This window comes from Molothrus aeneus, chromosome 18, assembly GCF_037042795.1.
Source record: "Molothrus aeneus isolate 106 chromosome 18, BPBGC_Maene_1.0, whole genome shotgun sequence".
In the NCBI taxonomy this organism is placed as follows: domain Eukaryota; kingdom Metazoa; phylum Chordata; class Aves; order Passeriformes; family Icteridae; genus Molothrus; species Molothrus aeneus.
The window spans coordinates 10,884,953-10,897,553 of NC_089663.1; the positions used below are offsets into that span (position 1 = coordinate 10,884,953).

Consider the following 12,601-nt stretch of genomic DNA (forward strand, 5'->3'; position numbering starts at 1 on the left):
GTGAGATTTAATTCCTGCAATTGCTACCAGTTACAGCTGATTTTTTACCATTTATTAACTTACCAGTTGTTTTTGGCAAAATAATCCACCAGCTCTTTTATTCTGTGGGTGTTTATCAGGTGTTGCTTTAAGAGTGGATAATATTTGGTTTTCCAGAACTGTTCATAGAGCTTCTCATTGATGATACTGTCCAGAACCAAAGAGCTGATCTGTAGATTTAAGTGTTAGTAATGAGAAGTGTTAATATTTTAGACAAATGTGATTTTACTTTTGAATGGAAAGAGCTCATAGTTTTCATATTGGACTCTACAGAGAATAGGTTTTGGGGTTTTTTTACATTTTATTTAAGTGCTGTGAATTGGCTGATTTTTTTGAAAACTGATCCCAGATTCAGAGAGGGAAGTGAGTTAAACTTGGCCATGGGGAGGCAGCTCAAGGCAAAGCAAAAGTGCAATTTCCTAAACCCTTTGGCTTTTTAGGCTCGAATATTTACTCAGGAAAAACAAGGTGGTTCTGCTGCCCTCCAAAGAGAGACAGCCCAGAACATGGCACTGGCTGTGTACAAGAAATTTATCAGTTGCACAACAGAAATAAAAATGCATTTTACAAGGATTCTACATTTTCTGAGCATTCAAAGCCAAGTAAGGTTGGACAAGATCAGAGGAGAGAGAAAAGAAGGTCCTGTGAACACTTTTCTATCAAAAAACCTCCAAGTCAAAGGGAAATTAAGTAAATTTGATTTATTTACCTGGGAAGCAAATGCTACCAGTTCTCCAGTGTCCATGTGTTCATCCAATTGTTGCAGCACAGTTTCTTTCTTACAGGTTGATAACAAACCCTTGTGAAAAGAAGTTACAAAACATTATTATTCTGTGATTGATTAAAGCAGGAACACTCCCTTCAGAACAAATATTTGATTTATTCAGAAATCTTTTGAAACTCTAGGTGCAAATACAGAATTACCAAACCAGGATCTGTGTGCTTGGACTCAAAGTGTTGCTTTTAGCTCTCTCCAGTGGTGTTTTGCTGTAGCTGTCAGAGGATTGTTGGACTCATTGCCAGCAGGTTGTGTCTTACACCTCAGCTGTGATTTGGGGAAACCTTTCTGAGAGGAATTTAATGACTGGAAGTCAAAGAATTTCAAGTGCCTTTACTGGTCCCAGTTTGCTGGTGGCAAAATATGGGAACAGCCTCTAATGCTTCATCTGGGAGAACAATGCAGAGCAGAAATTAATGGAAACAAATGAGAGGAGCAGGGAAAATGCCAAGGTTCATGGGTGGTGAGGACATGGCTGTAAGGCAGAAGGTTTCTATCAGGGCTGGTGCATAGCAAACACCTTCCTTGGAAGTCAGGAGCTTTCAGCTCAACTCCCTTCCAAAGCAGGATTCAGTGCTTTTCTTACCATCTGCTCTGGCTTGGGTTTTACTGGTTTGTTTTTTTTTTTTCCATGTGCTTTATGGGTGGGATCTCATAAAAACATCCTCAAATTCTCTAAAGGCAAAGTCAGATGACAAAGCCACTGGGGGTGACTGAAGTTTTAAAAGAAGAAGGAGGAGGTGTTCACATGATCCCTTTAGAAGCCTTTGATGGTGGCAGATGTTGAGCATTTATCAGTAGGGATGTGCTGAAGTTAACTGGAATTCACCTTTGACTGCTCTGGTGAGCAGGACATGCTTGAGGACGTTGCCCTTGCAGAGACAGGACACAAAACTTCTGATTTACCTGAATTTGCTGCTCTCTCTTCTCAGAGTGAGGAATGACCAGGAGGCAGCCCAGGGCAAAAGCTGGAAGGTCCAGCTGGGTGTATTGTTTAGCAATTCCAACAAGATCCAGGTCAGCCAGGACAGGACACCTTCAGGAGATCAGGAGGGAAGTTCTCAGCTGTGATTTGTTTACCTGGATGGCTCAGAGCTCTCAGCAAATCTGCCCTGAGATTTGGAAGTCAGGTAGGACAACACATTTCTACCTCACATTAATGCCAGAAATAGCCAAGCAAGTTGAACTTTCACTGAATACAAACCCATGAGGATTTCCTAAAACCCCAAACCACACCTCCCTCTTCTCTGTCTAAAGAGCCCATTTTGAGGGCAGTTGTTGCCCACTTGCCCAGAGCAGAGCTTTGGCACAGATGTGTGTGCACAGCAGTGGAGGATCCCTCTCCAGGTAACCTTCAGGGTCCCTCCCAACCCAAACCTAATTTATCTCCCAACTAACTTGGGTTCAAGTCGGGCTCTCTGAGCTCTGGTGGGTGTTTTGAGCAGGTCAGAGCATTGAGCTACTGGAATAAGGGAGCAATGAGCTGTTCACACTGCAAAGGCAGGGCAGGTGTCCCTCATGCACAGCAGGGCTGGGGCCTCACCTGAGCAGGAGCACAAAGCCCTCCCTGCACTCCTGCAGCTGCCTGGGACTCGGTGGGCACGAGGCTGAGAAAGAGAGAAAGAGATCAAGGTGGAGCAAATCTACAACCAAGTTACTCCAGGAGCAGGGCAGGGAGTGCAGCCCCACCTGTGAGGAAGGGGGACAGGACCACGCTGCGCCAGGCTCGGCCGAAGCTGGGAATCTGAGGGCAACAAAGTTTATGTTCAAGTTACAGCAAAAACCAGGTGTAACCAAAAGTGTTATAAACACAGCCACCCCGACCCTCTGCACCTGGAGGAAACCTGCCAATGTTCCTTTTTCTTTATCCTGAATTATTCCCTAACGCTGCTTTCCTTAGCTCAGATCTAAGATTTAGCAATATTCTGACTGATTCTGGCCAGTGTTTACTGCTATATTGCACTGTCACAGGAATAATAGCAATTCAAAAAGAATCTTTTCATGGCTGACACACAAACACTCCAAATTCCTGTTAAGTGAAGAAAAAGATGAGGAGCCAGATAATATTTGCTTACCTCCCATAATGAAGGAATCCCAGTAATTGCAACCAAAACTCTTCTTAAATACTGAATCTGGAAGAAAAAAATTCAAGTCCTTTGGTGTTTCTGCAGATTTGGCAGAAAACTGTACATTATTGCCAAATTTAGCTTGTTTTGTCTGCAGCATGCAAATGTAGAGTTTCTCAAGGTACCTGTGTTCCTTTGACACCTATGGAAATTTGCTCTGTAGTTCAGTGAATTAAATTATCAACCACACTGCCAGGTACATCTGTTACCTCCTCAGGCTGCAGCAACTTCAGGCAATTAGGATTCTGGATGGCAGCAATCAGGATTTCCATCATCACAAATACATTTTAGGGCTCATGGATATATGTACACACATGGAAATACATGTGTGCACAGTTTGTATAGATTTGCACCCAGGAATGTGCCTATTACATTATAAATTGATAATAATATGAAGAAAAAATTCAATTTGTTATTATAAGATTTATTTTGAACAGCTTTTAAAAAAATCCAAGTATAACAATTTAAGATCAAAATTCAAATTCCTCAAATCTTCACCAGTTCAGTGTCTCAGAGCAACAATGGTTTATCATTTCTGTACCCATCCTGTTCTTCACAAATCACTGGATAAACCCAACCTTTTTCTCCCCTTGCTGCAGAGTTTTAGCCTTAAAAAATCCCTTACCATGTTGAAGCCCAGGAGCTTCTGTAGGAGGCCATTCCAGAGCTGGGGGTCATAGACTTGGTATTCCAAACTCAGCTCTGTCACCAGTCTCACAGCCTGAAGGGGAGCAAGGACATGCTGCATTTTAACAGAAATTCATCACCTTCAAACCTTTCCAAGCCACTTCCAAAATTATTGCACACATGGGAGGAACAAAAGCTAAACCACCTAAATGTGGTATTTTATCTTCTAATAAAGGGTAAAGCTTTTATCTGTCATTTCCAGAGTACATTGAAAAAAATGTTTAGAAAAGGCTGTGCTTTGCAGAGAGGTATAAATTCCCAGAGAGTGTAACAAAATTTAGAAAGGATTTAAAATTCCTACCCTGGGTTCGTGACTGTGGTTCTTCCACAGCCCTTTAATCATGCCTTCCTTAGGGCTCTTGTGGAATGATTCATAAGTGTATGGAATATTCAAGATCTCAAACTCTGCCAGATAAATGCAGCACTTCAGAAAATACCTGTGAAAATAACCCCCCAACCCCAAAGCAGGTGTTAAGTGATGTTCTTCTTTTAATCCACGAATCCAAGCTCAGGATAACACTGAAAAATGTCCTTTAATATGTAAAAAATCCCTCTTACTTGACTTTCTCAATGGGTTTCTTGAAGAGGGATTCCACAGTGCTGGTGTCTGCCAGGTAGAGCAAACACCTGAAGGCTCTGGTCCTGTGAGCAAAGGTCAGCTGGGTGTCACCAAAGGGCTGAGGGGAAAACACAGTCCCAAAGTCACAGCTACTGCCTGAACAACTGCAAAGGATCATCCCAGCTGTATAAAACCCTCTGCTTTTCTAGGTTTCAGATTATTAATACAGGCAAGAAAAGTACATGTGGTTATTATATACAAAATATTCGTATTATATACAAAATATTCGTATTATATACAAAATATTTGTGATTATTGTAGCACAAATGTAATTAGGTGTGGGAAAACTGGAGGTCAAGGTTCTGCTGAAAATAATTTCACCACTCTGCTTTCATTCCACCCAAAGTGGATGCCAATGTCTTGCAGCAGCTTAAGGGACACTCTAGCAAATGTTCCATGAAGTTATTTCAGATAACATCAGCAATAGAAAATAGAAATCAGCAATAGAAAACCCAGAGTTCAAGGGCTGCTCTTGAGAGTTAATAGCAAAATTCAGTGAAAATCAGTTTTAAGCAAAGGTTGGTGAAGGGAGGAACACACAGAGCTCATTTAAATCACAAACCATCCAAAACACAGAGGCAAAGGCCAAAAGTTGAAGCTCTTGCAGTAAAGCAAACTGCATTTGATTTTAATAAGAGATAAAAAGGTAAACCAAGAATTTAGCAACTCACAGATGTGTCAGATGTTGTAATTGCAAAAAGCATTCTTGAACTGTAATCCATAGGGCGAGACTGGAGCAGGTAAATAACCCTAAAAAAAGGGTTTGTTTTTAATGCAGGAACAGCTACTGAAACACAACACATCATCTGTCATTTAAATGTGAATATTTCACTGTCAGAAAGGGAGCAAGGATATGAAAAAGGAGGGGGAAAACTCCAAAAAGCTCCTCTTAAAAACTTACAGATGTGAGTTATTGTCAGTGGAGTTTTGTGGTATAAATAAATATGGGATGATTCAAAAGTGATGTCAGCAGAAAGTAAAAATAAGAACAATGAGCTCTGAATCACACCCCCACTGTTAGGTATCTTGAAAAAGTCATTTTTAACTGGTTAGTTAAAAATAATTCACATATTACAGGTAAGAGAACACACACACCTTCGCAGCTCTTCATCCTCCTGTACATCTCCAAAGACTTCTTGGGTTTTCTTTAAAAAGAAATGAAAATTTGGATGAGTTTCCCACATTGGTGGATAAATAGCTGGGTCATATCCCTGCTTAAAGCAGTGTTTGATGAGGCTGATGTATTTACAGCTGCTTTACCCTTCAGGCTGGCTGCACCAAAGGGAAGGTTTGAATTTACACAGAAGGAAAAAATTTCCTTCAAAAAAATTTCCTTCAAAAACATTTCAAATCCTTCTCACCACAGACACTGCTGTGCTGTTTTAGGGAAGTACTGAAATCTGAAATCCATTCATGAGTACTACAGGCAGTTTGTACAGAATAACCTCAGGTTTTTTGAACAAGTGGAGAAAAAGAAAAGCCCATATTTTATAGAATTGGTTATTTCCCTCAAACCCCAAATTCCTTACCCCTGGGGGTGGTGTGCTTGGACACAGCCATTTGGCCAGCAGCTTGTCACTAATTTTGTTCATGTCCAAGTTGTTAATCTCAGCAATCTCCTTAGCTGCCACGTGGATATCTACAGGAAGAGATGCACAAAATGTTATTTCCAGAACAGAGCTGGGGTTTTTTAAAGAGCTTCTCTCTGCTCAAACTCACCTGGATAATCTCTGCCAGCTGGATTTTGGAACCTCTGGTCTATGCTGTGGTGTTCATACAGTAAAACAATCAGGTTTGCTGGTTTCCCAATGCATTTTAGATGCTCCCCAGTGTTCAAGTTATTTGTTATCAGGACGTTTTCTGTTGCTGCTCTCTTATACTGCAAGTGTAAGTTCCTCTGGAGGACTTCTGCTTTCTCATGTGGCTCATCCTTTAGCAAAACACCAGAGTTTTACATAAAAAAGCTTTTTTTTACTCAAAAGCACAAGAAAAATCCTCTTTTTTACACACTGGACAGCAGGATCTGCTCTTCAGAGGTGTCCCCACAGTTATTTTTTCTGCAGACAGAGAGGATTAACCACATTGCTCCAGCTAGGAAAGGTGTTTTGAAAAGAATTGCAAAGCTATGTTGTGAAAGAGCCAAATAAAATACGTACAAGTAGGTAAAAGAAAGAGATTCTGCAATAAAATGTAGAAGTAAATGTAGAAGAAAAAAGATGAATTATAAAACTCATGGCTGCTCAAATTTCAGTTTAATTTTGGCATAATTCTCTCTGATCATGAGACACCACAGAGAACTATTTAGGGTTCTTTGTGCCTCAACAACTCCACAGGAAGTTTGAGATTTATATCAAAGCTGAGATTCTTATTCACCTTTCCCTGTGAAAGGAAACCATGTGAAAACAAGCCTGAGCATCCAGCCAGAGCAGAATTCTCTTTATGGATAACCCTGCAAACAGCCAAAGAGCCTTGGAGCTGTAAGCAAAGATTAATAATGTTATTGATCAAAGCTGGGTCAGATTCCACCTCCTGCAGCAAGAAAAATGCACACAACAGGAGAAGGAACAAATTATTCTCCCCTAAATCTGCTCATTTGTTGTCCAAGCTCCAAGAAAACTCAAGCCTGATTTTTGCAGGAGAATGTTCCAAGACAGAGGAAATTCTTCTGGAGGTCACTTCCCCAAAAGTATTTCCCACATCAGGGTTGGTTATGATGCAATTTACACACCAGTGCCCAAAACACCACAAACTTAAATACAAATATAAGTATTTTGTGATTTTTGTAATGACTTCACAACAATCTGGCAAGCAGTTTGCATTACCTTAGCTGTGGTACTCTTCAGCCACTTCTCAGCCAGATAGAGACAGAATTTCAGTGCCTGGACATGGTCAGGACCTTTTGAATGATTAAGAAAACAAAAAAAGAAGGGAAAGAAGTAAATAAATTAAGTTTTCATTAATCCTTCTAACACTATGTACTATATCAATTTTATTTTGAAGAATTAAACCTAGAAGCTATTTAAAATATTAGGAAAACTTTTTTGTCTAAAGAGCAAAAATTTATTTGAATTCAAGTAGCAGAGAAAGTGATTGAATTGGGCTGAAATATTGACTCTTGGTAGAAAACTTGTCTGAAGATGGTGTGAACATGGAGAAACTTCTGGCAGGACAACAGGGCCAGGTTGGGTGGGGCTTGGAGCAATCTGGTTTAATGGAAGGTGCCCAGGTTTGGGCTGCAAGGACCTTAAAGCCTTTCTAGGATTCTACAAAAAGAGGGGAAAAAGGATTTGGTGGTGATGCTGTGATATCAAGTGGGTGTTTTTGCAACCTATTGCTCCAAACTGGATGCAGGAGATGAATTCATTTTCACTCTCCAGCTTTGCTGGGGTGTTTGGGTGGGGTTTGCTTTGCTGGTGTTACTCAGATCACGAACAAAAGTTTGGGCTCTGCTTGTCCCAGCCCTTCCCCAGCCCTTTGCCACTCACCTGTGGGGAATTCCTGGGCAATCTTGTGAGCCATGGCCACAGCCCACTCTGGGTTGACTATGGCCAGCAGGTAGGACTGAAGGGCCTGCACAGTTTTCATGGTTTCCTTGTTAACAATGGAGGTGCAGCCACTGCTTCTCATTTCCAATATTTTTGGTTTCAGTTTCTTTTCAAAGACATGTCGAGCTGCAGACATGTGGAAAGTATCCAGGGAAACCTGGGAAAGTGTCAGGTAGATGGAGAGTTGTCAGAGCTTCTCCAGTGAGGCCAACATCATGCAAAAGAACAATGGGAATTTCTTTTTTTGGGGGTGTGGGGGGGGAATAATATTGAAATCAATTCCTTCAAGCTGCTACTGTACCTTCATTAGTTTGGAAATCAACAGAAGGGTTGGGAAGGTTTCCTCACTGAGCTCTGCAGCTGAAAAGGAAAAGTTGCCTGTGAGAGTCTCACAATCCACTGGCAGCTTCCTCTGGGAAATGAAGCACTCAGAGTTTATGTGGATGGGGAGGAGAGAAAGGATCTGATCCTCATCATCCCCTCTGGCCTGGCAGTGGCATGTGGGGAGAAATCTTGGAGGTCCTAGGAAAGAATTTGAGGACAAACCCTGCAATGTCTTTATCATCTGAGCTCCTCTGGGCAGCAATTTGGGAGCACAAGAAGTGCTTTAGGAGCAGTTGGGATGAAAATTAATGAAATATTAATTTATTGCATTAATGAAATATTAGAGTTCATATACAACACAAACTGGGGCACTTTGAAGGTCAGAGAGAGCAGAGAAAGGGAATTTGAGATCCTGAACTTACAAATAATGTTCCAGAAACACTGGGGAGTCCTGAAGAAGAGCAGGTGAAAGGGCAGCCTGGTGTGAGCAGCTGGGGCCAGGGGAATCATCTGCTCCAACACATATTGGTGTTCCAGGTCCACTGGTGGAGAAATCCTGGTGTAGGACTTCAGGTGTTTGAGGAGGCTCAAAGCCTAGGGGGGAAAAAATGATATAAATCACTGAGAAATTACCAGAAATCACCTTTTTCAGGCTGTTTTCTGAGGAATAATTAATTTAATGTGTGCATGGAATAATTAATTTAATTTCAAAAGTGCTGAATGGCTCCATCAATAAATAAACAAAGCAGGATTGAGGTGCCATTGGCAAGGTCACACATCTGGACACACCTGGCTCAGCTGGATGCTGGTGTTCTTCTCATCAGCACTTTGGATCACTCTCAGGACAATTTCCAGTGTTTCATAGTCATAAGGATCCAGCTGTTGAAAATAATCATGTTTTATAAGGTTTTACATGATTTGTCTTATAAAAACACACAAGTGTGTTGATTTTTTTTCCCAATTTTAATACCAATTACTGTTTCTTCAGTGTTATGTTGATATAAGCATCATGACATAAATCTCTTAAACCCTTTCTTAAATCCTAAAAAAGGCATCAGAGTTTTAGAGAAAGAGCAAACAATAAGTTTGGAAACAAAATAAACCCCAAAAAACTCACCCCACAAAAACCCCAACCCTCCAAAACACAAAATCAAACCCCAACCAAACAAAACCACCCCCAACATATCATTTTTAACCTATTTTTAATGTAGAACTCTTCCAGTGTAGTTAGAAATGACTTAGTTTGATTTTCTGGCTGGTCAGTTTTTAAGGGAAGTGGGGATAAAAGACTCCTGCCTCTCTTTTGAGAAAATTAGAAATGTGGCTGTCATTTCTTTTGTAGAGAAGCAAAAAACTGAACCTTAACATTTACAAGTTTAAGAAAATTTAGAAAAAACCTTTTCAGTCTCTGTGGAATTATTCCTCTGTCATTCAAGTGACATGCAGCAATTCCTAGCTGTAGATTCCAGCAATGTGGCTGTGTTGTTTTTTTGTTTTATTTTATATATTGTTTTTACCTAGTACAATATTCAAGTGACATGCAGCAATTCCTAGCTGTAGATTCCAGCAATGTGGCTGTGTTGGTTTTTTTGTTTTATTTTATTTTATATATATTTTTTACCTTGTACAATATTCAAGTGACATGCAGCAATTCTTAGCTGTAGATTCCAGGAATGTGGCTGTGTTGGTTTTTTGTTTTATTTTTTTTTATATATATTTTTACCTTGTACAATATTCAAGTGACATGCAGCAATTCTTAGCTGTAGATTCCAGCAATGTGGCTGTGTTGGTTTTTTGTTTTATTTGATATTTTTTTACCTTGTACAATATTCCACTGAGGCTCATGACCAGGTGTTTGGTGCTGTTCAGCAGAGGGATTATTTTTAGTGCTCTAGCCAGTAATGTGGAATGAGGTTGCCTCTCACTGCTTTCTGCAGAGTCATCTTCAGCATCATTTGTGTTTGAATTCTGGAGCAGAAGGGTTTCAATGCAGAGCTGCAGTGCAGCATCACTGTCCAGCATGAAAGTGCTAGGAAAAGAACAGAATGGGATTTTCTCTGGGAGCTTTGGTGTCATCAAGGAGCTTCTTTCATCAGAAATAAATTAATAAATTAATCCAAGGCAGGATGTATTCTGAATAGCTTTTTTTTTTTTCTTTTTTAAGAAGAGTTTGCATTTTATATTAATTAGGATTTACTTAAAGCAAAAGAGATCTCAGGGGCCATGGTTGTTTTTGCAGCAATAGATTTCATGGAATCAGTACCTGCAGTAATTCAGGATGAGAGCTGTGTCCACTCCTGGGTTCTGTACCAGCACTCTTATGAGCTCTTTCTTCCTTACTGGTGGCTGTCTAAACACAGTCTCAAAAGAAATCTGCAGATAAAACCACATTCATCTGCTCAAGGGAGTCCTTTAGACAAATCAAAACTAATTCCTTACACAGTGAAGCTCTGACTTCTTTTAGTTTCAATCCAGACACTTTCAGAGCAGGAAAAAGCAGTGGATTTGCTGATTATCCCCTGTGTCAAATAATACTCAAGAACTTAAGTTTTTCTTTTTCAGCCTCCTCAATTATTGAATTTCCATTTTTCATGTTTATTTATGCAGACAAGCAGAATGAAAAACCAAAAACAAAACCCCAACTTTGCTTACATTTGAATGGTTAATCTGCCTAAAAACTCACACACATCTCAGATTACACTGATATTATTAACTGATTAGTTAATAAAGCCCTAAAATAAGTAATAAATAAAAACTTACACCAAATTTACCAAGCTGGATGCCCCATTCTGCATCAATAACCAATTCCTGGAACTTTCTCTTTTCTTCTTCTTCACCATATTGGTCAGCAAGCTCTGCTCCCACCAGAGCTACTGCCTAGAAGGAAGGAGAAAAGAAGTGAATAAAAGGCTAAGAAATAATTTGAAAATTGGGAATCCTGAGGGCTAAACCCTTAGAGGAACTTCAAACAATTCATAAATGATCAGACAACTGTGTAAAACGAAAATAAACCTCAGGGAAGGTGTCAGGACTAGCCCACCTCCTGAGCTGGCAGCTCAAAGCTGCTTGAAAATTTACTTTCTCTAAAATATTTTCCTAACATTGTAGTAAGTAATACAAAAGGTACTTTTAGGCATTTTCTCAGAATTTGCATTACTCTCCCATCCCATTTCTTTACTTCTCATCTTCCTTTGTATTTTAATATTCACTCATTCCATTCTTGAGAGCTGCTGCCAGAGAACAACTTATCCAAACTATAACACAGATATCAATTATGATGGGACTGAAATAAATCATTTAAAGCTTTGGAATAAGTTCTGATGAGGTTGAAAATCACATTAATATTGACAGCAACTTCCCACTGTGGTACAGAGGCAGCTCCTCCCCCAGGGCCCTAAAGGAAGGATCTCTTGAATATTCTCTGTTTGCTGAAGAAACTCAAGGCCTTGGGAATTTACCAAAACTTTTCTATAATTCTGCCACGAGTTGTTTATGACCTCCCACAGCTTATTGAACATTTCTTCCTTGGGTAAAACAGTGCAGTAGCCCAGGGCCAGGTTCTGATCAATGACACGGGAGTTGAACACCTGTGGTTTGGGGAAAAATGATAAACTTTAGGAATTTATTTAATTTCTTCAATAGGTCTCTTTGTATCAAGTGTAACTCAGGGAAAAATACTCCAGAATTTAGACAAATATTGGGTCTCTAAGTTAGGGAGGAAAAAGAATAAAAATGCATTTCAGAATTTAAAATTTAACATCTGAATATCCTGAAGCCAGCCTGAAAGTGACTTCCCTTAGTTTAAGCTGCCTTAGAAGATGCTAAATTGCAGGTTTTGCACAGAGCTTTTTAAAACCTGCCCCCACCTAAGAAAACTCCCAATCTAAACAACTCCAGGATTCCAAATGAGATAGGGAATACCTACAGATCCTAAAGGCCATTACAGCCCTTTGGGACCCTAAAGGATCCCCCAAAGGTGAGGCTCCCACTGTCCAGAACCTTCCAAGCAGAGCAAATTGAGCAGGAACAGCCCCAGAGGGGCTCAAAGACTCTTTGGAAAAGGCTCTTCAGGGAGGTGCTTGAGACACCCCTGCTGAAGGAGTTTAAAATGTGGATCTCAGGACACTTTGGGATGGACCTGGCTTCAGTTCAAGGGTTGGGCTCCAGGATCTCAAGGGTCTTTTCCAACTGAAACAATTCCATGTGGCTGCCAGGCAGAGCAGAAGTGGCTCCCCCACATTTCCAGGGGATTCTTACCTTGTGTAGTAAGTTCAGGACAGAGGTTTTGATTACTGAACTGCTCCTCTCCTTCATAGCTATGAGGAAGCTTCTGGTTTCAGTGAGTAGCAGATCGTTGTCATGTGGCTGTTATAGAAGAAAACAGCATCTCATTAAAAAGAAATTCTAAATCTTCAACTTCTTGTCATTTACAGTACAGTAGGAGGTGCTACAATAATTTTATTTTCAGGTTCATTTAAGGCCT

At 40.2% G+C, this 12,601-nt stretch overlaps 1 protein-coding gene across 1 annotated transcript in view; it reads right to left on the reverse strand.

Moving 5' to 3' along the window:
• The window catches only part of KNTC1 (kinetochore associated 1), a 31,240-nt gene that overhangs the window by 1,637 nt on the left and 17,002 nt on the right, over window positions 1-12,601 (reverse strand). The window contains exons 41-63 of the mRNA XM_066562476.1: window positions 12,376-12,445; window positions 11,577-11,705; window positions 10,879-10,995; window positions 10,382-10,491; window positions 9,937-10,147; window positions 8,908-8,997; window positions 8,541-8,712; window positions 8,096-8,154; window positions 7,735-7,951; window positions 7,072-7,145; window positions 5,969-6,179; window positions 5,779-5,888; window positions 5,345-5,394; window positions 4,921-4,999; window positions 4,189-4,307; window positions 3,932-4,067; window positions 3,569-3,664; window positions 2,893-2,949; window positions 2,507-2,561; window positions 2,361-2,424; window positions 1,724-1,853; window positions 749-838; window positions 64-209 (exon numbers count right to left, since the gene is read on the reverse strand). Coding sequence (XP_066418573.1) covers window positions 64-209; window positions 749-838; window positions 1,724-1,853; window positions 2,361-2,424; window positions 2,507-2,561; window positions 2,893-2,949; window positions 3,569-3,664; window positions 3,932-4,067; window positions 4,189-4,307; window positions 4,921-4,999; window positions 5,345-5,394; window positions 5,779-5,888; window positions 5,969-6,179; window positions 7,072-7,145; window positions 7,735-7,951; window positions 8,096-8,154; window positions 8,541-8,712; window positions 8,908-8,997; window positions 9,937-10,147; window positions 10,382-10,491; window positions 10,879-10,995; window positions 11,577-11,705; window positions 12,376-12,445 — 2,592 coding nt within the window. The remainder of the gene's footprint in view (window positions 1-63; window positions 210-748; window positions 839-1,723; window positions 1,854-2,360; window positions 2,425-2,506; window positions 2,562-2,892; window positions 2,950-3,568; window positions 3,665-3,931; window positions 4,068-4,188; window positions 4,308-4,920; window positions 5,000-5,344; window positions 5,395-5,778; window positions 5,889-5,968; window positions 6,180-7,071; window positions 7,146-7,734; window positions 7,952-8,095; window positions 8,155-8,540; window positions 8,713-8,907; window positions 8,998-9,936; window positions 10,148-10,381; window positions 10,492-10,878; window positions 10,996-11,576; window positions 11,706-12,375; window positions 12,446-12,601) is intronic.